This window comes from Panthera leo, chromosome D2, assembly GCF_018350215.1.
Source record: "Panthera leo isolate Ple1 chromosome D2, P.leo_Ple1_pat1.1, whole genome shotgun sequence".
Taxonomy (NCBI): Eukaryota; Metazoa; Chordata; class Mammalia; order Carnivora; family Felidae; genus Panthera; species Panthera leo.
Genome location: NC_056689.1, coordinates 29,194,390 through 29,220,854, shown reverse-complemented (window position 1 = coordinate 29,220,854; position 26,465 = coordinate 29,194,390). Strand labels below are relative to the sequence as shown.

The 26,465-nt window shown below is 39.1% G+C and overlaps 1 protein-coding gene across 1 annotated transcript in view; it reads right to left on the bottom strand.

Moving 5' to 3' along the window:
* TET1 (tet methylcytosine dioxygenase 1) overlaps window positions 1–26,063 on the bottom strand; it is a 118,084-nt gene extending 92,021 nt beyond the window's left edge. Inside the window, exon 1 of the mRNA XM_042909000.1 lies at window positions 24,156–26,063. Coding sequence (XP_042764934.1) covers window positions 24,156–26,063 — 1,908 coding nt within the window. The remainder of the gene's footprint in view (window positions 1–24,155) is intronic.
* Between the last annotated feature and the right edge of the window lie 402 nt (window positions 26,064–26,465).

Sequence of the window (26,465 nt, the reverse complement as noted above, 5' to 3'; positions counted from 1 at the left end):
GGTCATGGAATGGAGCCCCACATCAGGCACTCTGAGTGTGGAACCTGCTGGGGATTCTCTCTCTCCCTCTACCCTTCTCCCCTGCTTGCACTTTCTCTCTCCACCTCTCTCTCAAAATAAATAAATGAATTTAATTTAATTTAAAAAATTTTTAAATTTTTTTAATGTTTATTTTTGAGAGAGAGAGAGAGAGAGAGAGCACAAGCCAGGAGAGGGGCAGAGAGAGAGGGAGAGACAAAGCAGGCTCCAGGCTCTGAGCTGTCAGCACAGTGCCTCATGTGGGGCTCAAACTCACGGACTGTGAGATCATGACCTGAGCCAAAGTCAGATGTTTAACCAACTGAGCCACCCAGGCACCCCTAAAAAAATTTTTAAATGCAAAATCCTACATACTTTGTAGTGGCTCATATTCCTAGAAGACTGGTATTTAAATGAATATTACATTAAATGTGCTTTTAAAAAAGCAAATCTTGTGCCCTCAGAGATAAATTTATGAATAATTTTAAAATTCTACTTCTCTTTCTAAGCATAAGCCATTCTGCATCCACAAGAAACTAGACATACAAACACCACCTAGGAGGAATTTTCTTCTAGGTTAATCTCAGGAGTGATCATGCTTTCTCAAATTGGACACCTCTGTAGCACAAAATCCTTCCAGTATTACCCCACTCCCCTCTCCCATAAAATCCTTTTATATTTCTTTTCTTACACATTGTTGGGGGAGAGGGGGTCATAGCTTTTGTAGTGATACCTGGGTAAAGATATTTTAAGTACCGTACTTTATAAATTTCCAATCATTAAGAATAAGAAAAGGATGGCTCATATTGTTCACAATTCTTACAGAGATCTTGAAGTTAGCTTGGTTTTATTTCTTGTGAGACACAGAAACCTTAGGTTAATGGGAGATCTTCCTGGGTGATTGGGTAAACAATAATAGTCTGGGTATAGGTGGCTGATCTCCTCACACAGCCTTCCCTGGCTTCTTTCCGTCCCCCACTTCCTTCCCTGAGGCTTATCTGCAGTGACCCTTTTTTCCTTCTAAGGGGCCAGGTCTACATAGGGTCTATCCCATTCCCTCTAGCAGTCCTGCTTAGTGCTGGTAAAAGTAACTGCTTTGGGGGGCCCTTGGGTGGCTCAGTCAGTTAAGCGTCTGACTCTTGATTTCAGCTCAGGTCATGATCTCACGGTTAGTGTGTTGGAGTCCCACATTGGGCTCTCTGCTGATGGTGCGGAGTCTGCTTGGGATTCTGTCTCTCTCTCTCTCTGCCCCTCCCCTGCTTGCTCCCTCTATCACTCTCTCTCAAAATAAATAAACATTTTTAAAATTTTTAAATAAAAAATAAATAACTGATCTTCAAAAATAAGAATTAAGGAACAAGTGAAGGATGGTCTTCAATAATTGCCAAGGGAGAACTGTTGTCAGTGAGGGAAGCAGAGATAATGCCAGAGATTAATGGGGCTGAAATATCACCTCTCCCTAGTTTCTCAACAATTCTTAGTACTAACTTCAAATTGACAAGCTTACTCCATTACAGTCTAAAGCCATAATTTGGACACAGAAATCCAAAAAGAGTATGTATAGGTGCTTGTCAAAAACAAATCACAAAGGATGCTGATAGTTAGAAATGTCCCTTTTTGTGAATGATATATTGAAATTTGCTTCTTATTATTGCTAGTCTGTCCTGTGTATTTTATATCAATAATATCTTTAAAAAAGAAAAAAAAAGGAAGGTCTCTATCTTTGGGCTCCTTCTCCACGTGCTAGAGAGCTGACACTAGATAGCACTGAACCCTCAGTTTTTAGATAATCCTATTGTCTCATCAAGTCTAATAGCAAAATCATAAAAATTCAGTTTCTCTGAGAAGCTCTAATCATTTTACGTACACACAACTTCTTTCCTGAGGTTTAGATCTAATTATCTCCTAAGTTTAACAAAATCTAACTTAAAATTGTTGAACAACCTTAAAAAACTCCACATCCAAAAACATTTTCTTTGAAACTTGTTAATTCATTTTTTATAATGAACCTTTCCATTTAAATCTTTAAACAACTTAATAATAATAACAAAAAATAAATAATCAAAACCCATACGATGACTTCATAAATGTTGGGGACTTCTAATATGCAGAAATGGTGCTGGGCCTGGCCCTCAGAACCTAACATCTCAAGGGGCGCTTGAGTGGGTCAGTTAACCATCCAACTTCAGCTCAGGTCATGATCTCACCTCTCATGAGTTCGAGGCTCATGTCAGGTTCTGTGCTGACAGCTCACAGCCTGGAGCCTGCTTCTAAATCTGTGTCTCCCTCTCTCTCTGCCCCTCTCCCACACATGCTCTCTTTCTCTCAAAAATAAATAATTGTTAAAAAGAATTTAAAAAGAACCTAACATCTCAGGAGAGACACAGACAATCATGATGCAGTATAGAATGGGGATGAGCCCAGAAAAGCTATGAAAGAGAAGTCTTCCCAGAGGAAGTGACATTTCCACTGAAACCTAAGGAGGATAAACAGGAGTTGGTGACATTTAAAGGGAGAGAAGAAATGTATGTGCCCCCGATGAAGGTTCACAGCATGTGCAAGGACACTGGCAGCACTATGGCTATGGAAAGTCACACTGGAGCGTGGCTGTGAAGGAGCTAAGGGGACAATGAATATAAGAGGCACATGGATAGATGTAATCAACCTTTAAATCTCTACTTTTCCAGTTTGAAATGTTACTTTTTTTGTACCGTTTTCCATAATTAGTCCTTTCAAAAGCCAACAATGATGCTCCTATTAAATTCATCATCACAGAGAGTGTGATGCTAAGTGAAATAAGCCATACAGAGAAAGACAGATACCATATGGTTTCACTCTTATGTGGATCCCGAGAAACTTAACAGAAACCCATGGGGGAGGGGAAGGAAAAAAAAAAAAAAAAAGAGGTTGGAGTGGGAGAGAGCCAAAGCATAAGAGACTGTTAAAAACTGAGAACAAACTGAGGGTTGATGGGGGGTGGGAGGGAGGGGAGGGTGGGGGATGGGTATTGAGGAGGGCACCTTTTGGGATGAGCACTGGGTGTTGTATGGAAACCAATTTGACAATAAATTTCATATATTGGAAAAAAATAAATAAATAAATTCATCATCACAAATAACAGCTACTTTTTCAAAGGAAGAACTAAGGAGGGGCGATTGGTTTGTCTTAGATCTGAAAACCCTTACTTTTCAACTAGAAATCACCCTTGTATAACTAAGTCTCCTAATCAGAGAAAAGTATATTTTGAAAATGAACGTATGCAAAATTTTTTGTTGAGACAAGATCAGTTATTCAAGAAAGGGTAACTCCTTTAGTCCTTGAACTCATTTCCTAGAGTTTCACACAATCTATGGAGAAATGTATTTGTCTGCCTAGAAATAAGTTATATTCTTTCAGCAGGGCAACTACTGGACAGATGTTTTTGATGTTTGGAGTAAAGGGTGCCCTTTGTTCATCCCGGTAATGGAACAGAGAATAGCAACTATATTGGAGCCACTTCATACCTTTGGTGTTTCTGATTTAATGAATAATTCTTTTTCATGGAACTTAGCTCAGGTTGAGAGAAGACAGGAATTACCACTTTTTTCAAGGAGAACCAAAAAATAAATAAAACCAAAAAACTTGCCATTGAGCCTGTAATATTTTTATAATAGTAGAATGCCTAAAATTAATTTTTCCCAAAGTCTGGTTTTCCTGACAGCCAAATACTTATTCAATGGACACATTAGTTCTTATGTAACATAATAAATAGGGCACCTGGGTGGCTCAGTTGGTTAAACATCTGATTTCGGCTCAGGTCATAATCTCGCGGTACCTGAGTTCGAATTGCACGTCAGGTGAGCTCAAGCCCCACTTTGGGTCAACAAGAACCCTGCTTCAGGAGAACCCCACTTCTCTCTCTAAATCTCTCTCTCTCTCAAAAATAAATAAATAAATAAATAAATAAATAAATAAATAAATAAATAAGACAAATAAAATAAAATAAAATGTCCTCAAGGTTCTTCCTACTTCTTACTAGGTCCTTAGTTCTTCTAACTTGACACCACTTCTGTGTTTGAAGGTGATCCTTTTGAACTTTTGCAATATAAAGCCCTTTAGAAATACTTTGTGAAGTCCAGAGAAGATATACTTGCCGTAACAAAAGAACAAAAAGGTTATTTTCATCACAGTTCACCTTAGAAATCAACAGGTATAGAGCTCAAGCTTGTAGCTGTGCTAAATGTGCAGATTTAAATAAAAAAAACTTGCGTATCTTTGTTAGGAATGTTTTTGCATAAATGATTATAATAGTGTTTCCATAGATACTTTTTTCTTTTTTTTTAAAGATTTATTTTTAAATAATCTCTATGCCCAATATGGGGCTCAAATTCACAACCCAGAGATCAAGTTGCATGCTTTACCAACTAAGCCAGCCAGGGGCTCCCATAGATACTCACTCTTAGTGACTACTTTAAAAAATGCAATTTCCCCCAAAATGTGTTTGATTTACCTGACTCCCGAATACTTATTCAATTGCCTCTTGTTTAAAAAAAAATAAATGGTTCTTAATGTTTTACTATTATTTATAAATTGTGAATGCCCATCATTAACTCTTTAAACTGCATCATTTGAGAATGAGTCAAACTGCATTCACTGATGCTGTAATTAAAATTTTAACTTTATGAACATAAAGCCATATTTTATAGGGTTACTTTTTGCTTCATCATAATAAATGAAGTGTTAGTGGGTTTGGGGGGATTAAGGATTGCTATACCCACCAATTCTCTTAATCACTAACTATGCATGTAATAAAAGAAAATTACTGTAGATGTCTTGAAAAGAAAGTTTTGGGGCACCTGGCTGGCTCAGTCAGTGGAATGTATGACTCTTAATCTCAGGATTGTGAGTTTGAGCCCCATGTTGGCTATAGAGATTACTTAAAAATAAAATCTTAAAAAAAGAAAGAGAGAGAGAGAGAGAGAGAGAGAAGTTTTATTTCCTCCCGGCCTATACATCTTAAATATATTTTTATTTTTTTTTTAATGTTTATTTTTGAGAGACAGAATGTGAGCAGGGGAGAGAGAGAGAGAGATAAATATCAAAATATTTGAGGGGCTCAAACTCACTGACTGCAAGATCATAACCTGAGCCACCCAGGAGCCCCAACCTTAAAATATGATATTATACAATATCAAAATATTATCTTAAATAAGATCAGTATGTCCCTGGTGGGTCCAAGTCCCAACTATACTATTAAATATGGGACCTTGGGGTACCTGGGTGACTCAGTTGATTGAGCATCTGACTCTTCATTTCAGTTCAGGTCATGATCCCAGGGACATGGGATGGAGCCCCAAGTTGGGAGCCTCCTTAAGAGTCTCACTCTCTCTCCCTCTGCCCCCTCCCCCACTCATGCTCTATCTTTTCCAAAAAGGAAAAAAAAAATTTTTAAATATGGGACCTTAAGCAAGTCAACCTCCCATAGACTCAGTGAAGGACAATGCTGACATTAGGTTTAAATGTTGAAATGACTATGAAAAGCATGTGATATGGTGCTTGGCTTTCAGGCTGTTCCATTACAGCAGCCAAGAACCATGACTGTCATTAGTTAAGAAAACTGTATATGAAAAACAATGTAATAAAAAAAAGTAAAGAAACAAGTGTTGTCAAGGATGTGGAAAAAAAGGAACCCTCGGGCAGTGTTGGTGGGAATGCAAACTGGTGTAGCCAAGGTATGGAAGTTCCTCAAAAAATTAAAACTAGGGGCGCCTGGGTGGCTCAGTCGGTTGATCGGCCGACTTCGGCTCAGGTCATGATCTCTCGGTCCGTGAGTTCAAGCCCCGCGTCGGGCTCTGTGCTGACAGCTCGGAGTCTGGAGCCTGTTTTGGATTCTGTGTCTCCCTCTCTCTGACCCTCCCCCATTCATGCTCAATCTCTCTCTGTCTCAAAAATAAATAAACGTTAAAAAAAATAAATAAATAAAATTAAAACTAGAACTACTATGTGATCCAGTAATTCCGCTACTGGCTATTTACCCAAAGAATATGAAAACACTAATGTGAAAGGATACATGCATCCCAATTTTTATTGCAGCATTGTTTGTAATACCCAAATTATGGAAGCAACCCAAGTGCCCATTGGGAGATGAACAGATAAAAGAAGATGTGCTATATATACACAGTGGAATATTATTCAGCCATAAAAATTAACGGAATCTTGCCATTTGCAACAACATGGATGGATCTAGAGAGTGTAATGCTAAATGAGATAAGTCAGCCAGACTTATTTGACCATACGATTTCATTCATATGTGGGATTTAAGAAATGAAACAAATGAACAAAGTAAAAAAAAAAAAAAAAAAAAAAAAAAGACAAAACAAAAAAAAGACTCTTAACTCTTAGGAACAAACAGATGATGAGAGAGGAGGTGGGTAGGGGGATGGGTGAAATAAGTAAAAGGGATTAAGAGTACACTTAATATGATGAGCCCTGGGGCGCCTGGGTGGCTCAGTCGGTTAAGCCTCCAACTTCGTCTCGGGTCATGATCTCACAGTTTGTGGATTCGAGCCCCGTGTTGGGCTCTGTGCTGATAGCTCAGAGCCTGAGCCTGCTTCAGATTCTGTGTTCCCTCTCTCTCTCTCTCTCTCTCTCTCTCTCTCTCTGCCCCTCCCCTGCTCATGCTCTGTCTCTTCCTCAACGATAAATAAACATTAAAAAATATATATGTACATATATGTATATGTATATATACATATATATATACACATATATATGTATATGTGTGTGTGTATATATATATATATATATATATATATATATATATATATATATATATATATATATGATGAGCCCTGAGTAATGTATAGAATTGTTGAATCACCATATTGTACACTTGAAACTAATTTATAACACTGTATGTTACCTATATTGGCATTCAAAAAACAGTAACGAGCAATTAACATTAATTTAATATAAAAACTGAAGATATTTAAGAACACACTGTTTGGGGACATCAGAACCTCTCCCAGATAAATCTAGTATCAATAAGATTTCTGCTAGACTTGGGGCATTCTAATTCCACCATTCCATCATAACATAATCTTACATTTATTAATTTAAAAAGAATAGAAAGGGGTGCCTAGGTGGCTCGGTCGGTTAAGCGTCCGACTTTGGCTCAGGTCATGATCTCACGGTCCGTGAGTTCAAGCCCCGCGTTGGGCTCTGTGCTGACAGCTCAGAGCCTGGAGCCTGTTTCAGATTCTGTGTCTCCCTCTCTCTCTGCCCCTCCCCTGTTCATGCTCTGTCTCAAAAATAAATAAACATTAAAAATAAATAAATAAAAATAAAAAGAATATAAAACTTTCACTGTCATTGATAATAGAATTGATAGTTTGGAAAAACCGTCCCACTAAAGACAATTAGAAAAGGTGCACAAAATATAAAAACATCTGATAGAAGGCATAGGAGAGTGTAGAATTACCATACCAAGATTCAGAGGGGAATGAGTCCAGGAAGGGTAAAAATATTTTAAGTAAAAATATAAAATTTGAGAGAAAGAGGTAAAAAGCTGGCTAAAGAGAAATGTAACCTTGGAAGTAAAATATAGAATCAGTGGAATTGGCAAACTCAAAGAGTTTCAATATTTGATTCATGTCAAAAAAGAATTATAGTTTTGGGGGCGCCTGGGTGGCTCAGTTGGTTGAGCGTCCGACTCTTGGTTTCGTCTCAGGTCATGCTCTCACAGTGATTTCAAGTCCCATGCTGACAGCACAGAGCCTGCTTGGGATTCTCTCTCCCCTACTCACACTCTGTCTCTCAAAACAAATAAACTTAAAAACAAAGAAAGTATTATAGTTTTGCAAAATGAACCTATAAGACTCTTAAACAACATCTATTTCAAAGTTTCACAAGTCTGAAAGATAGCATCAATGCCCTTGGCATGACTATTCACAACCAGTCTGCCTCTAGGTTCCCCTCCTCCACATCCTCTGGCTTCTTCACCTCCTGCTTGTTGCCTTCACTTGAGAACATGGTGGTTAAAATGAGCACATACCATCCAAGCCAAGGGTTCTTTCAAATTCCAGATCAACTGTGTGGTCTTAGACAAGTTGCTTGGCCTGTCTAAGCATCAGTGTCTTTATTTTTCAAAAAATTTTAAAGCTTACTTATTTATTTTGAGAGAGAGAGAGAGAGAGAGACTGTGTGGTGGAGGGGGAGAGAGATGGAGAGAGAATCCCAAGCAGGCTCTGTCCTATCAGAGCAGAGCCCAAAGTGGAGCTGGAACCCACGAACTGGGAGATCATGACCTGAGCCAAAATCAAGAGTCAGACTTCTAACCAACTGAGCCACCGAGGCACCCCTTCAGTGTCTTACCTTATACACTGGGGAAGAACGTATACTTGATAGAATTGTTGTAAGGATTAAATGAGACAATGAGTATGTCAGTAGTTAATACAGTATTGGGCACTAAGTAAGTACTCAAAACATGATAGCTGTTATTAACCCCTTCAGATAAATGCTTACTGCATACCAGTTCCACATCTATGTTCACTATCATTCAACTCAACCGACATTTGTTTGGTGGCTACCCAATGCCAAACACAGCATAGGGAGGGACATGAAGGGCAGGAAAAAAAATCCTGGCCTCTTCAATCAACTCAGTGATGTTTCAAAAAAAAAAAAAAAAGATTAACGCTCAGGTCATGATTTGGTGGTCCCTGAGTTCCAGCCCCATCGCAGGCTCTGTGCTGACAGCTCAGAGCCTGGAGTCTGCCTTGGATTCTGTGTCTCTTTCTCTCTGCACCTCCTATGCTCTTTCTGTCTCTCTCAAAAATAAATAAACATTAAGGAAAAAAAAAAAAGATGGGCCTTTGGGAAATGCTTCAGTCATAAGAGTGGAACCTTAAAGAAGGGACTAGAAAGGACTAAGACAGAATTGCAAAGTATTCATGGAAGATATACAAATGGTCAATAAACATATGAAAAGATCCTTGACATCATTAATCATTGGAGAAATGCAAATCAAAACCATTCAATAATCAAAAATTCACAGGTGGCTGAGTTGGTTAAAGCACCCAACTTCATCTCGGGTCATGATCTCAAAGTTTGTGAGTTCAAGCCCCATATCAATCTCTCTACTCTCAGGTGGAGCCTGCTTTGGATCCTCTTCCTCTTTCTCTCTCTCTCTCTCTCTCTCTCTCTGCCCCTCCCCCACTCGTGCTCTCTCTTTCGTCTCTCAAAAATACATAATAAATAAGTAAACATAAAAAGTTGGAATAATCAAAAAGATAATAACAAGTGTTGGTGAAGATGTGGAAAAATTAGAATCCTCATACATTGCTGCTTGGAATCCAAAATGGTCTATTTTGGAAATCAGTTCGGTAATTCCTTAAACAGTTACCATTTGACTCAGCAATTCCACTTCTAGGAATATGCACAAAGTAACTGAAAACACATGTCTACAGAAAAACCTGTACACAACTGTTCAGAGCAGCATTACTTATAATAGGCAAAAAGTGGAAACAACCTAAAAGTCCAACAACTGATGAATGTGCATACAGAATGTGGTTTATTCATACAGTGAAATATTATTTAGCTATAAAAGGGAACAGAGTACTGGTATATGGTACAACATGGATAAACTGTGAAAGCATTATGCTAAGTGAAAGAAGCCAGACACAAAAGACCAAATACTGTATGATTCCATTTACATGAAATGTCCAGAACAGGCAAATCCAGTGACAAAAAGCAGATTAGTGGTTGCCAGGAGCTGGGGGAGGGGAGAATGGATGACTGCTGAGTGGCACAGAGTTTCTTTCAGAATAATGAAAATGTTCTAGAATTAGATTGTGGTGATGGCTGCACAACCTTGCAAATACATTATAGAACACTAACTTGTGCACTTTTAAAAGAGTAAATTTGATTATGTGAACTCTATCTCAATTTTTTTAAAAAGAAGAGATTAATTCTTTAATTCTCCTTTATCACAGTGAAAAAAGTGCCTCTACTACTTGCTAGCCATGGGGAATTAAACACAATTTTTAAAGTGGGTTTCTATTTACCAGTCTGCAAAATCAAAGTCCAAACACTTAAACTTCACCGATCACTGTCAGGATCAATTATGGTAACATTAAGACGTTTAGCAGTGTCTGGCCCATAGTAGACCCTCAATAAACATTAATTTCTATCTTCTTCCTTTCCTTTGCCAGTTTCCTGTTTCAAGTCAAAGAAGTTTAAATTTTGTTAAAATCTTATGTACCCAATTAGCAATGAAGATAGAGTTCCCTAGTTGTTAGTTCTTTAAAAAAGATAAAAGTTAAACACTATTGTTTTGTTTTCCTGGCTTTTAAATTTTTGTTTGTTTTAACATCTCATAATGCACTTGAAAATATAATTAGGTGGGGGCGCCTGTTGGTTGAGCTATTGGCTTCAGTTCAGGTCATGATCTCACGGCTTGTAGTTTTGAGCCCTGCATCTGGCTCTGTGCTGACAGCTCAGAGCCTGGAGGCTACTTCAGATTCTGTCTCCCTCTCTCTCTGCCCCTCCCCCACTCACATTTTCTCTCTCTCTCTCTGTCTCTCTCTCTCTCTCTCATTCGCTCACTCTCAAAAAAAAAAAGTAAAAGAAAAAAAGAAAGAAAGAAAATGGAATTAGGTGAATAAAGGCATTTGAATTTCTATATTACCTAGGACAATCTCCCTGCAGTTTTGTATTAACTTCTAAACAATTTACTTACACACACACACACACACACACACACACATGGCTTTCTAAATCTAAACAGTATCAACTCTGCCCAAATTTCATTCCTTGCATAAACTGTGGACTTCCATTGCCTTATCTTCCCACTTCTTCCTGTCTTGATCCTATGTTTGCTCTTTAACGTAAAATTCACCACAAAATGATATTGCATATGAAATCTATATGAAAAGGGCACCTGGGTGGCTCAGTTGGTTGAACGTCCAACTTCTGCTCAGGTCATGATCTCACGGGTCATGGTTCAAGCACCACAAAGCACCACATGGGGCTCGATGCTGTCAGCTCAGAGCCTGCTTTGGATCCTTTATCCCCCTCTCTCTGCCCCTCCCCTGCTTGCATTCTCCCATAAATAAATAAGTAAATAGATAGATAAATAAATAAATAAATAATCTGATATGAAAATAAACTGTAGTGTAAGTGTCTAGAATACAGCAAACACCAAAACCCTCTCATTATACAAAGAAAAAAACTGTACCGTCATCATCTCACTGGAAACCACAACTATAATTCTATATCACATGGGAACAGTGAAACCAATTCATTCATAAGGCACCTTAATCCTCCAAAGAAAATGCTTTTGCAGATACTGCAAAACAGTGTGTACTGACTACTTCTGAGTACTTCAGTTGCTTTGCTCTAAATAACATGAATCAAGTGGCGAGAGGGAAATGGCTGAAAGTAATGAAATGAATACACAAATCTCTTCAAGGATGTAGTGACCACCACGTTTAGGCACCTAGTGTTTAGCAGGCACACTGCCAGGCCTTTTATAGACATCACTTCTGCTCCTCAAGTCACAGGTCTGTCACAATGTTATGAATAAATCCATTCTCATACTGATGACCATGTGGGGAATAATCAAAACTCAGTATAACTGGTTTTTCCTTATCTGTAGGAATAGTTGTCAATTTCATTCCTTCAAATTTGTAAAAGAGTGGTATGATTCTCTTACCTGTTTTACTTTTGGGAAGTGAGAGACATAATTGCACAGTTCTATGAAATCTAATAAAAGTCACGGACCATCTCTCCAGAAAAATGCATATAAAAATAATATACTGTAAACTAATATAACACTGTATGTTAACTATACTGAAATATATATATATATATATATATATATATATATATATATGGCATAAAAATTTAAGTTTTACTTAATTTATTTTTTTAATTTACATCCAAGTTAGTTAGCAATATAGTGCTCAACAATTTCAGTAGATTCCTTAATGCCTCTTACCCATTTAGACCATACCCCCCCCCCACAACCCCTCCAGTAACCCTGTTTGTTCTCCATATTTAAGAGTCTCTTATGTTTTTGTCCCCCTCCCTGTTTTTATATTGTTTTTGCTTCCCTTCCCTTATGTTCATCTGTTTTGTATCCTAAAGTCCTCATCTGAGTGAAGTCCTATGATATGTGTCTCTGACTAATTTCACTTAGCATAATACCCTCTAGTTCCATCCATGTAGTTGTGAATGGCAAGATTTCATTCTTTTTGATTACAGCATATAATTTTGAGGGAATGGGATCACAGAACACTGAAGCCCATCCTGATTAAAAAGCCTCTAATGCAGAAATTCTATTTTTATGATTACTGAAATATTGTATGAGTGTTGGGATCATTTAAACCGGGATCAGCGGTGCCTGGGTGCCTCAGTCGGTTAAGCTTCCAACTTCAACTCAGGTTCATGATCTCAAAGTTTGTGGGTTTGAGTCCTGAGTCAGGCTCTATGCTGACAGCTCAGAGCCTAGAGACTGCTTCAGGTTCTGTGTCTCCCTCTCTCTCTGCCCCTCCCCAGCTAGCACGCTCTTTCTCAAAAATAAATAAACGTTAAAAAATTAAAAAATAAACTGGGATCAAATTGGTCTTAGGAATTCTTGTCTAGCAACCAAAATACATGTGCAAATTTTAGTAGGACTAAAGAACTAACATAATGATAGCAATTTAAAATTTTTGGTGTTTCTGTAAATGCTAAAAATTTACCAAGTATCTAATCTGATCTGGATAGTATCCAGTCATTAGTTAGAAATGCTGAAATGCTACCTCAATCACCATCTTTGAGAAAGCAAATAAGATGTGTTAACCAAAAAACAATGTAACAGAAACTTCAGTCTCTCATTTTGGGAGAAGGAAATAAACCTGACTTTCCAAAAAATACCTTTACTGTAAATACAAACCTCAGGTTTCTAAAAACGGTAAAGATTTGGAAACCATTAGGCATTAACATTAGAAAAATACTAAGTATTTTGGTTACGCTAATACTTTTAGCTTGAAATAAAGGACTAATGATTCCAGTATCAAGGAAAAATCTGAAATAGAAAACAAGATTTATCCTGAAAAAAGTTCACTACCATACAAAAAACTGTAAGAAATTGAAGCATCCGCCAATGGAAAATAATTTAGTAGGGTTAAGTTTATTTTTCACAGTTTCTAAGTCTTTACAAAATTTTAATTACAAGGGAAAATGTGAAAAAAGGAGAAGAAACACATTTACCTGATTTGACTTCAACTATGTGTTTTTAATGCAGAAAAAATACTCAATTTTTTTATATATATGCCATAAACCAATATACGTATGGGGGTTACCTCTGGTAGAATTATAGTTCTTTTTTTCTTGCTCCTAAACTTCCTTTTTTTTAATTAAAAAGTTTTTTGGTTTTTTTTAGTTAACAGGGTTTCTTTGGTAATATTTATTTATGTATTTATTTTTAATTTTTTTTAATGTTTTATTTTTATAAAGAGAGAGAGAGAGAGACAGTGTGAGCAGGGGAGGGGCAGAGAGAGGGAGACACAGAATCTGAAGCAGGCTCCAGGCTCTGAGCTGTTAGCACAGAGCCCAATGCAGGGCTCGAAGCCACAAAACTTGAGATCATGACCTGATCTTATGTCGGAAGCTTAACCAACTGAGCCACCCAGGTGCCCCAATATTTATTTTTGAGACAAAGAGACAGCATACAAGCGAGGGAGAGGCAGAGAGAGATGGGGACAGAGGATCCAAAGTGGTCTCTGCACTGAGAGCAAAAAACCTGATGCAGGGTCGAACTCGTGAACTTAGAGATCATGACCTGAGCCAAAGTTGGAGGCTTAACCAACTGAACCACCCAGGCGTCCCCCCCACTTTTTTTAAACATGTTTATTTATTTTGAAAGAGAGAGAGAGTGGGGAGGGGGAGGCAGAGAGTTTGAGAGAGAATCCCAAGCAGATTCCCTGCTGTCAGCACAGAGCCAACACTTGGGGCTCGAACTCAGGAACCATGAGAGCATGCTTGCCCTGTGCCAAAATCAAAAGTCAGACACTCAACGGATTGAGACAGCCAGGCGCCCCCAATGTATCTTTTTCAAAAGCACACTGCAGGGGTGACTAGATGGCTCAGTTGGTTAAGCATCTAACTTGAGCTCAGGTCATGATTTCATGGTTCATGAGTTGGAGCCCCCCATCGGGCTCTGTGCTGAGAGCTCAGATACTGGAGCCTGCTTCAGATTCTCTCTCTCTCTCTCTCTCTCTCTCTCTCTCTCTCTCTCTCTCTCCCCCCTCCTCCACTTATGCTCGGTCTCTACCAAAAACAAATAAACTTTAAAAAATAAAATGTTTAAAAAGCACATTGCAAATCATCATTATACACTATATGTACCTATCTATATGTGTCAAGCAACTCTTGATCTTGGGGTTGTAAGATCCAGCCCCACGTTGGGTGTAGAGATTAGTTAATAAAAAAAATCTTTTTAAAAATAAAATAAATTAAAAAAATAAAAAGATACATTGCTATGTCAGAGATACACTGAAGTCTTAACATTTTTATTTTTTTAATTTTAGAGAGAGGGTGTGCATGAGCAGAGGGGGAGATGGAGAGGGAGAGAGGGAGGGAAGGAGAGAGAGGGAGAGAGGTGGGGGGTGGGGAGAGAGAGAGAGACAGAGAGAATCCCCAAAAGGTTCCATGCTCAGCATGGAGTCTCACATGGGGCTGGATCCCATGACCCTGTAATCATGACCCTAGCTGAAATCAAGAGATGGACCCGCAACCAAGTGAGCTGCCCAGGTGTCTCCCGTTTGTTTCAAAGTCTTACATTTTTTATAAGATTTCATTCTTTCATTTATTAACTGAATCATTTGTTCACCAAACATTTATTGAGCAATTATTATGTGCCAGTACCTGCTAAATCCCAGGCTTGGGCTTTAAAGTAATTTAAACATCTCACTTCTAATCACTTTTCTCTCTGTAGGGGAACACTGACTTTTTTTTAAGTTTATTTGAGAAAGAGAGAGAGAGGAGTCTGAGTGGGGGAGGGGCAGAGAGAGAGAGAGAGAGGGGAGAGAGAGAGAGAGAGAGAGAGAGAGAGAGAATTCCAAGCAGGCTCCACACTGACAGTGTAGAGCCAGATATGGAGCTTTAACTCAGGAACTGTGGGATCATGACCTGAGCTGAAACCAAGAGCCAGACACTTAACCGACTGAGCTACCCAGGCACCTCTATGACTTTCTTTTAAGAACTGTGACTCAATAATTTTTTTTAGTTTATTTATTATTTTTTAAATAATCTCCACACCCAACATGGGGCTCAAACTCACAACCGGAGATCAAGAGTCACATGCTCTTCTGACTGAGCCAGCCAGGTGCCCCTGTGACTGAGTATTAATGGAACATAATTAAAGTGGAAGAAAAGCAAGGTTTCTCTTTTGTTTCCTTCATAGTCAACTGAAGAGCTAATGATAATTAGCCAAGCTTTCTGGATACTCATGACTTGAGTACTGAATCTCATTATCAGATTAATAATCTGAATTACTTTGATTAGTTTGATTCACTTGCTAGTTGTATTATTTTAATATGATAATAATGCAAAAAGAGAAGAGCTCGCCTCTCTCCTGGTAACACAAGTACCACATGCATCAAAGTGCAACAGTGACTGGCTACTTTATAAAGAGAATGACTGTTGCAGCTTTGAAATCATGAACTCTTGAAATACCATTTTGGAACATGAAAACCAAGAGTCTGACCAACAAAAGGAACTATGGAGTTAAGTTCTGTAGTAAAGTGAACATGTACCATACTATGGTGCTCACTATCATATAATAGTATAATGTGGATAATGCCGACACTAGATGAAGGTGTTCTCCAGTTCCACACACTTTCCTTCTTGGTTAAGATGATATACACAAAATGGCAGGTAAGATTTGAACCATATTGACAAGATTCTGGAAACTAACACCTGAGGTCAGAATCAATCAGGGTCACCATGGTTTTGTTGACATAGTTGGGGTTTACACATGCAAGGATCCTAGACACCAAAGGGTTTTTTTCCCTACAGTCAGCTCTGTCCTGGATACGCTACCAAAGCCTCAGTAGTGATCCAAAGAGATTCCTTAAAGGCATATTTAAGGACATACAACATCTGCCCTCAATTGAAGGAGTTAGTAGCAAAAATTTGTTCCATATGCCGTATACAACATAAACCAAAATGAGTTCCGACTGTTTATAAATACTAAAAAAGCAGTAGCCAGGAGAGGCTTGTCCCACCTCACTCCCACTAGAATGAAAAAAATAAAATAAAACAAATATGTCAGCCAATTCTGAAATGATAGCTCTGGAACCAGACTGTTACCACACTATTCACAAAATAGCGGACAGTCAGTGGCTCAATTTGTATCATACAATACTACTGGACTTTTAGCTTTGCAAGTATAACTTATGGGGGTATTGTTATTCGTCCAGAGAGAATATGCATTAGCTAAGAAGATAGCATGGTAACAGCACATTTTACAGTGTTTTCTAGTATACTGCTATTTAATCTGACCAAACATATAATAACCCTTCAATACTTTGGGAAAAAATCATTAACTAGAGTAAATACAAGAGATTATTTCAATTTGGCAGCCAAATAAATCAACAACTGCTTGTTGATTTAATTAATGTTAATTAAATGTGTGATGTACTATACCCCGACCATTAGGATACAGATATATAATTCAATACCCTGCGCTCAGAAACATATCAACAAACAGCTGTGTTTGTTTACTTTTGTTTTTGTACACACTAAAAATTATTTGCAAAAGTGTAGTCTGGCCAAACACCTACTCTCTGCCTCTAAAAAGTACCCCCTTTCTTTTTTTTTTTCCTTACTTGTAACATTATCAAACAAACAGGGGAATGCGTAGGTCATAAAATGCTAAATTACAAATACACAGAGGTATCACCAGCCAAGAGTAAAATCCTAGATGCCTATGAATTATAAAGTTAGTGGTTTAAATTATTTGCATTTTGGACTGTTCAGACAGTAACCTGAACTAAATTTGGCAGAAAAATAACATTTTATATTTCAGCCAAAAGATATCTCTGCGGAGACTATCTAACCACCTTGTTGACAAATAAAAACAATTCTTTGTGGGAGACAAAAATGTGATCTATGACCAAAAAAAGCAATAGTAGCTAGCTTTTTGGGAAATGGCACATGCTAAGTATATTTTAGACAAAAAATTTTTTTTAACAATTCTGTTTTTAAAATGTACATTTGTTTAGGGCACGTGGGTGCCTCAGTTGGTTAAACGTAGACTCTTGATTTCGGCTCAGGTAATGATCTCATGGGTTCATGAGGTAGACCTCAACATCAGGTTCTACACTGCTAGTGTGGAGACTGCTTGAGATTCTCTCTCTCCCTCTCTCTTCATCACAATAAATAAACATTAAAAAAAATTATCGGGGTGCCTGGGTGGCTCAGTCGATTAAGCATCTGATTTCAGCTCAGGTCATGATCTCCAAGTTCAAGAGTTCAAACCCTGTATCGGGCTCTGTGCTGACAGCTCAGAGCCTGGAACCTGCTTAGGATTCTTTGTCTCCCTCTCTCTCTGCCCCTCCTACCAGTGCTCAGGCACACTCACTCTCTCTCTCTCTCTCTCTCTCTCTCTCTCAAAAATAAACAAACATTTAAAAAATTTTTTTAAAGAATAACTTAAAAAAAATAATTATCCATCTTGACTCCTTATACCATACGCAGAAGTCAATTCCCGATATACTTTACATCTAAATGTGAAAAGTTTAAAAAAGTGACTTTTTAAAATTTATTTATTTATTTTTGAGGAGGGGAGGGGCAGAAAGGGAGAGAGAATCCCAAGCAGGCTCCGCGCTGTTAGCACTGAGACTGAGGTGGGGCTCGAATGCACAAACTATGAGTTCCTTTCCTGAGCCAAAATCAAGAGACAGGTGCTTAACCGACTGAGCCACCCAGGAGCCCCAAATAGACAAAATTTTCTTAAACAGGACATAAAGGAAAGAAAGCATTGGTAAGTTGAACATTGAAGTTAAAATTTTCCATTCACTAAAAAGCATGATAGGGGTGCCCGGGTGGCTCAGTGGGTTGAGCGTCTGATACAAACTCGGTTTGTTTGTGAATTCGAGCCCCACATCGGGCTGACTGCTGTCAGTCTGTCAGTGCAGAGCCTGCTTCAGAGCCTCTGTTCTCCTCTCTCTGCACCTCCCCTGATTGCACTCTCCTAAAAATAAAAATATTTCAAAAATTAAAAAAAATTTTTATTTTTTTTTAATTTTTTTTCAACGTTTTTTATTTATTTTTGGGACAGAGAGAGACAGAGCATGAACGGGGGAGGGGCAGAGAGAGAGGGAGACACAAAATCGGAAACAGGCTCCAGGCTCCAAGCCATCAGCCCAGAGCCTGACGCGGGGCTCGAACTCACGGACCGCGAGATCGTGACCTGGCTGAAGTCGGACGCTTAACCGACTGCGCCACCCAGGCGCCCCCCAAAAATTTTTTTTTATCAATAAAACATAATGGGGCTGCCTGGGTGGCGCAGTAGGTTAAATCCTCCAACTCTTGATCTCTGCTCAGGTCATGATCTCATCGTTCATGAATTTGAGCCCCCCAAGGGGCTCTGCACTCATGGTGCAGAGCCTGCTTGGGACTCTGTCTCTCCTTCTCTCTGCCCCTCCCCCACTTTTGTGCACACTCTCTCTTTCAAAATAAATGAATAAATTAAAAAAAATTTTTTTCAACATAATAAACTCTTAAATAAACTTTAAAAAGGCATAATAAACTCTTATAAACCAATAATGAAAAGGCAGAAAAACCAATTTATTTTTTTTTTAATTTTTTTTTTAAACGTTTATTTATTTTTGGGACAGAGAGAGACAGAGCATGAACGGGGGAGGGTCAGAGAGAGAGGGAGACACAGAATCTGAAACAGGCTCCAGGCTCTGAGCTGTCAGCACAGAGCCCGACGCGGGGCTTGAACTCACAGACCGTGAGATCATGACCTGAGCCGAAGTCGGACGCTTAACCGACCAAGCCACCCAGGCGCCCCAGAAAAACCAATTTAAAGATGGACAAAGACTATCTAAATGGCTAAGAAGCAACTAAAAAGTAGCTCAATTTCATTAGTTATCAAGAAAATACTATGTAGTGATACCACTGCACTCCCAACAAAGTGATTAAAGAAGACAGAAAATAGCAAATGTTGACAAGGATGTGGAGCAAATAGAACTCTCATACATGACTGATGAAGAGTCTTAATTGGAACAACCACAGCTGTTGAATAATAACGAAAGCTAAACATATGCATAGTCTATGACCCAGCAATTCCATTCCTAGGAATATACAATAGAACACACACATACATTCACCAAAAGACATTCATGATAATGTGCACAGTAGCAGTACTGTTCATTAAGAGTAGAATGGATGAATGTATTGTGATATAAACATACAATGGAACACCATACTGCAATAAAAATGAATAACTATAAGCAACATTACTGAATATTAAGCAAAGAAACTAGAAACAAGAGTTTACAATTGTTGTTTGTTCCCTCAGAATGAACTTCCCTCAGAGAAGTGTTCCCTGTGTTCTCCTCTGCCTCTCCAGCACTTTTGGATGGGCAGATCTATCTACTGCCAGAGTAAGGACAACATAATACATTCTTCAGGATCAGCTTTGTCAGTGATAAAAGTGACCTTTTGGAGGAGGGGAAGAGCAAGAGAGAGCAAAAAATATGAGTATCAAGTATAGGGGGAAATGTGAAATAGAATATCAAGAGGGGTATCTGGGTGGCTCAGTCGGTTGAGTGTTGGACTCTGATTTCGGCTCACATGATGATCTCACCGTTCAGGGCATCCAGCCCTCTGTCAGACTCTGTAATGACAGCGCTGAGCCTACTTGGGATTCTCTCTCTCCCTCTCTCTACCCCTTCCCTGTGTGCACCCTCTCTCTATGAAAATAAATTAACATTTTTTTAAAATGTGGTTTTAAAGAATATTAAAAAAATGGGGGAACCTGGCTGGCTCTATCAGTAGAGCATGAGACTCTTCATCTCAGGGTTCTAAGCTTGAGCCCCAAGGTAAGTATAGAGATTACTTAAAAATAAAAATCTTGAAAAAAAGGAGGAAAATCTCTTAGAGTTGAAAGCTAAGCTCGCTAATAGATTTAGAAGAAATGATGGAAACAGAATCCCATTTGGCAGCCATCAGGCAAAACTCACTAATAAATGTAAAACTAGGGGGTAAAAGTTTGAGGGATAGCAGGATATTTACAAAGTCTCAGTCTCCCTCTAAGATATTCATTAAGTATATAAAGTGAAAACTACTGACTTTACAATGGAGAATTCTGGAAGATATTACCTTAAGCAAGAGATCAAAATTAAGATCATAGGAGTGCCTGGGTGGCTCAGTAGGTTAAGCGTCCAATTTCAGCTCAGGTCTTGATCTCAGGGTTCATGAGTCTAAGCCCTGCATCAGGGTCTCTGCTGTCAGTGCAGAGCCTGCTTTGAATCCTCTGTCTCTCTCTCTCTCTCTCTCTCTCTCTCTCTCTCTTTGCCCTTCCCCTGCTCATGCTCTACCTCAGTCTGTCTCTCAAAATAAATCTTTTAAAAAAATAAGACCATAATAATAGGACAAACTGACATCATGTCCCACCTGATAAGAAGACATTCCTACAAAAATGTATAACCCAGACCTCATCATGAGGAAACATTAAACAGACTCAAATTACAAAATAAGTGATCTGCACTTTGTAAAAGCATCATAAAGGATGAATCCTGAGGAACTGTCCTATGACACCCCCCGAAAAAATAGAGTATGTATTGTATGATTCTATTTATATCAAATTCCAGAAAATAAAAAATCTATAGTGACAAAAGATACTATTTGCCTAAACAGAAAGGGTGCAGGGAGGGGGTAGGGACTACAAAGGGGCACAAAGGAATTTTTGGAGGCGATGGCTTTTGTGCTAATAGTTGCACAGTGTATACATTATGTCATAGCTATCAAATTATATACTTTATATTCTCTCTCTTTTAAAAAAATTTTTTTAATGTTTACTCATTTTTGAGAGACAGAGAGAGACAGAGTATGAGTGAGGAAGGGGCAGAGAGAGAGGAAGACACAGAATCAGAAGCAAACTCCAGGCTCTGAGCTGTCAGCACAGAGCCCGACGCAGGGATCAAACTCACGAACTGCGAGATCATGACCTGAGCTGAAGTTGGACGCTTAACCGACTGAGCCACCCAGGCCCCCCCGCTTTTTTTAATTTATTTATTTTTGAGAGAGAGAGAGTGTGTGGGTGAAGGAGGGGAAGAGAGAGGGGGAGACAGAGAACCTCTGTGCTATCAGCACAGAGACCAATGCAAGCCTGACTGAGGGCTAGAACCCACAAACCATGAGATCATGACCTGAGCCGAAATCAAGAGTCAGATGCTTAATCAACTGAGTCACCCAGGTGCCCCTGCTTTATATTGTCTTATCATTTAACTTATTTAGCACATATCACCATGCCAAGTCTAGACAGGCACTAGAAAAACAACCTGGGGAACACACACAAATAGTTGTGGCACAGTGAGGGGTGAGTGAATGGGTGGAGTCTTGTCAGATAGGGAAAGGAAGAATGTGTACCATAAACATGGACACTGAAGTTGGAACACACATGGTGAGCTTGGGGAAATACAAGTAGCTGGATACTACTGAAACTTCAAGATTAATATGAGAAGCAGTGACAACAAACAAGACAGAGGTCAGCTGTGTCAAGATCTTGAAGATCTTGTATTTCATGCTAAGAAACTAGGCTTCACCTATACTTGGCAGGCACCAAAAGCTTTGCTCTATTTTTGTTTTGTTTTGAGTGAGATATATCACACATACAGAAGAGCACTAAATGTATTTAGGTAAGAGAATCATCAGGGATTTAGAAAGAAAACTCAGACTGTACTCAAGGAGAGGTTGTTCAACATCCTGACTTCTCTGCTAGCCAGTACACTTACAACTATATCCCCAGGGCACAACCCAGAGTTGAAGTGCAGTAAATACTTGCTGTGAGAGAGAGAACACTGAAATGTCCCAATAAGGGATAAAGGCATCGTCTATAGAAGTGGCTAAGAAAATGGAGAGGAAGGAGTGCTCAGATCTCATAAACAAGAAATCTAGAGGAGGGAGAGGAAGGGATCAACGATGACTGAATTTTCCATTTTGGGTGACAATGCAGACGGTAAGCCATTAAGCCAAATATGTAATGACAAAAGAGGAGCAGGTTTAGGAAAAAAGAAAACAAATTCACTTACACCTATCAGAGACAGAGTGAGTACCTTCGGCAGTGATGCCATTTGGCAATCTTACAAATCAGGAACTTACGAGGGAGGTCTCTGCTGTAAGATACTGCTGCTGCTAGGTATTGTCCATGTACGTTTGTAAACCATCAGGTTGCTGGCCACTCCCACATGTGTGAAGCGACTTGAGTAAAAATTACTCACTGCAGTAAGGTTTGGAATAACAGAGTATTTTATTTACTTAAAAAATTTCTTTAACGTTGATTCAGTTTTGAGAGACAGAGTGTGAGCGGGAGAGGGGCAGAGAGAGGGAGACCTAGAATCTAAAGCAGGCTCCAGGCTCTGAGCAGTCAGCACAGAGCCTGACCTGAGCTGAAGTAGGATGCTTAACTGACTGAGCCACCCAGGTGCCCTTGGAATAACAGAGTATTTTAGAAATACCTTAGGGGTGCCTGGGTGGCTCAGTCGGTTAAGCGTCCAACTCTTGATTTTGGCTCAGGTCATGATTTCATGGTTCATGGATTCACAAGCCCCACATCGGGCTTTGCATAGACTGTGGAGTCTGCTTGGGATTCTCTCTCTCCCTCTCTCTCTCTCTCTCTGCCTCTCCCCTGCTCACTCTCGCTCTCTATCTCAAAATAAATAAATAAACATTAAAAATTTTTAAGGAAAGCAAAAATAATATACAAACAAGGAAGAGGACAAAACATAAGAGACTCTTAAATATAGAGAACAAACAGAGGGTTGTTGGAGGGGGAGTGGGCTAAATGGGTAAGGGACATTAAGGAAGATACTTGTTGGGATGACCACTGGGTGTTATACATGGGGGACGAATCACTGGAATCTACTCCTGAAATCATTGTTGCGCTATATGCTAAGTTGGATGTAAATTAAAATATTAATTAATTAATTAAAAAAAATTTTTTTAATTTAAAGAAACACCTTAAATGCCCATCAATATATGATTAGTTAAATGTCTGATCTCTTGTTTGCGATGGGTCAAATAGAAAGTCAGCATTTTGGATAGATAAGAATGAAATAGAAAAGACTAACTTAAATTTAAGTTCACAATTCTTTAAAATTAATCTCTTCTACTATACCTTTATTCACAGCAGACACAAAATAAGCATAACTTCAAGTGAGTGATCTAAAATCATAAAACACCAAGTTGCCATGTGTTTTAAAGGTCTGAAAAGCAAGTTTAAGTATTAACCAAGTTCCATAAAAACCTTTAAATAAAGTCTAAGTCAACCAATACTTTTAGTACCTTAGGTTCATCAACTGTAATAATGAGAACTAAGGTTTATGTACCACTTTAGAGTTTACAAATTCTTTTTAACTTCTGGTGACCATTTAATCCTAACCACATGAGATATGTAGAGCAAGTGGAAATCACCTACCAAAAGGTGCGATGAAAGCTTTATTGTTGTTTCACCTTCAAGGCAAATTTTCAAAATTAACGATACCGACCATTTTATTCTTTCAAAAGAAAAGTTTAACTCCTCTGGTTCCTCAAGCTGCAAGGGAGTTAATGAATGTTCCACTGTTAATTTAAATTTAAGTTAAACCTGTAACTTCCAAAAAAAGACACACAACTAGCCAAAATAAGGCAAAGTGGAAATCTTTGCAAAACCATGTTTCATGTCACTGCTCTGTCTCATCAAATCCTTTAATGTAAAATTTTATGTTCTAGTTTTGTGAGACAAATTCTAAAAATAAGCTAATGTATCACTGCACAAGACATATTTCAGGTAGATCCATACATTCTTATAGATAATACAACATTTTATCAAAGTAAAGTGTTCTGCACAAATCACTCTATGAAAGTCTTACAGGCGTCTCCCAGTCCCTGGGCCGTTTACTTACCTCCGAAGGCACAACGATGGATGGTTTCTTTTTCAGTTCCTCACATTTCCTCTTCTTACAGATCTGATGGCTATTCTTTCTGTTCTTACAGTAAGTACATTCACCACAATTGGTCTTCTGCTGGCAGGGCCCACACACCCCACACCGCTTTCGTTTCTTCTTTTCCAAAGTAGGTAGCAAAGTTGTATAGGAGGAAGGGGTGGCCCTGGCAATTGAACCTGGCCTAGATACCACTGTGGTATTGATGTCAACCATGCTGGTCACGCTGATCTGGGAGCTCCCTCCTTCCAATTTGCTGGGACCAGCCTGGGAGAGTTGGGTAATGCCCTGTGAGGCATGGAAGAGTCCTCTCTCAGGGGCTAAGGTGAACGCCTGAGTGTTAGCTGGCAGAAAGCTTATATGAACCTGCTTCTGATTTTCTATATTGCTAATAGTCATCACAGGAGGTACTGAACTTATCTCAGAGTTTAATGATGGCTGAGGAGTGTGACCTGAGCCCAAAGGCAAAATCTGCATTGCTCCCTGGACCTCAAGCCCATATGAAACAGTGCTCTGGGCCTCAGGCCATTCTGGGAGAACACTATAGGTAGCAATTGGGTTTAGCGGAGCAGGAACAAAGATAGGTGGGTCTGAGGCAGTACCGTCACCCATCCCAAGGATTTGTTGGTCTAGGATAGCACCAAAGACCTCTCCTTGGACTGGAATAGCACCAGGAATCTCTGGTGGGGCTGGGGTCTCATCCAGAGCCTCTCTGTGTACTGGGTTAGCACCAGGGACTTCCCATTGATGTGGGACAGCACTAAAAGCCTGTCCTAGGACAGGGGTGGTATCAGGAATTGCCTGTTGATCTGGGGTAGCTTTGAGTACCTCTTGATTATCTGGTTTAGCACCAAGCGTTTCTTGTTCAGAGCTTGCCAAGAGGAGTTTTATTAATGAGGTAGGATATATTGACCCACCAATGGACAAACAGTTTCTAAGGTCCAATTCAGGTATAACCTTATTAAAGCTGGAGGTGGGGTAGCAATCATGTTCACTTTTGATAGGATCCAGGTAAGAATCAGATAGCTTAAGAGATTCTACTCGTGAACCCAAATCTTCTAACTGAATGCTGGAGTTTCCTTCGTAAGTAACCTTGAGGGCTGCTCTTTGGAGCAAAGGAGCACACAGAGTGTCCTGAGCAAACATTCTAGGGGAATCACTTGTATCAGTCAATGTCTCTTTAGAGAATAGTCCTTCACCACCATGTGTCCCTTCCAATGACCCAGAAGGGATCTCTACTGCAGGACCACTGTGAGCGGAGATATTTATTTTGGTATCCTCCACCTTTTGGGACCAAGACTGGGTTGTCTCTTGGCTCTCACCTTCAATTAAAGATGCATTTTGTACACCAATTAGATTCTCTGTATCAGGAGCAATTAGGGGAACTTGGGTTGGAATTGAATCATTTTCTGAGTGTTTCACTCCTTTGTCAGTAACTACATTACAATCACATTCATGTTGCTTTTCTAAATGCTTAGCAGGTGGAATTTTCTTAGGTTTGGCTATGATCACTGGAGGTTGGGAGAGTCGTCTGCTAAGAGAGGTACTTCGGAGAGCCATTGTAAACCCATTGCAAGTTAAGGATTCTGGGTTCTGAAAAAGAACCTCAGTCCTATCCAAATTCATTCGTGCCGCTCCAGCTCTTGTCAGAAGGCTTCTGACTGGCATAGGTGTTTTGGGTTCTATTTTTTTCTTAACATCTCTTTCTTGAATTAATTGCTTTACTCCTTTTCCAGGGCTCACAGTCTTGACTGATGCCACATTTTTATTGGCTAGCTTAGATGTCTTCTTCAGTTGGCTGTTTTTCTTTCTGTTTAGATCTTCCCTCCTGATTAGTCTGGAAGGCCTTGCATGGCGGGATCGAGACATAGCTACAGAGTAGGAATAAATGAAAGGGCACAAGGAACAGAGTCATTGGTCCTTTGGAAAGTCTCGCCTCTGAGGAGAATCTGAATGTACCATGGTTGAGTTCAGCCCACAAAATTTTGGTCTGAAATAACAAAAAAAAACATTGGAAGTGAGTCTTTTTCCTATGTATTCTCCCATTCGAAATAAAATACTAACAATTATCAATCAAAATTGGGAATGAGAATGTTTACTGCAAAAGAAAAATATAATAAACACAAAAGATACTAACATATCCTTTAAACCCCAGATTCACAAATAAAGGTCCTTTAATTACTGTGACAACTGATTTAGCTGATGAAGTTCTATGAACAGGGTAAGCATGTGGGTTATTCTACATTAGAAACCACAGTTGTTGTAGGTACA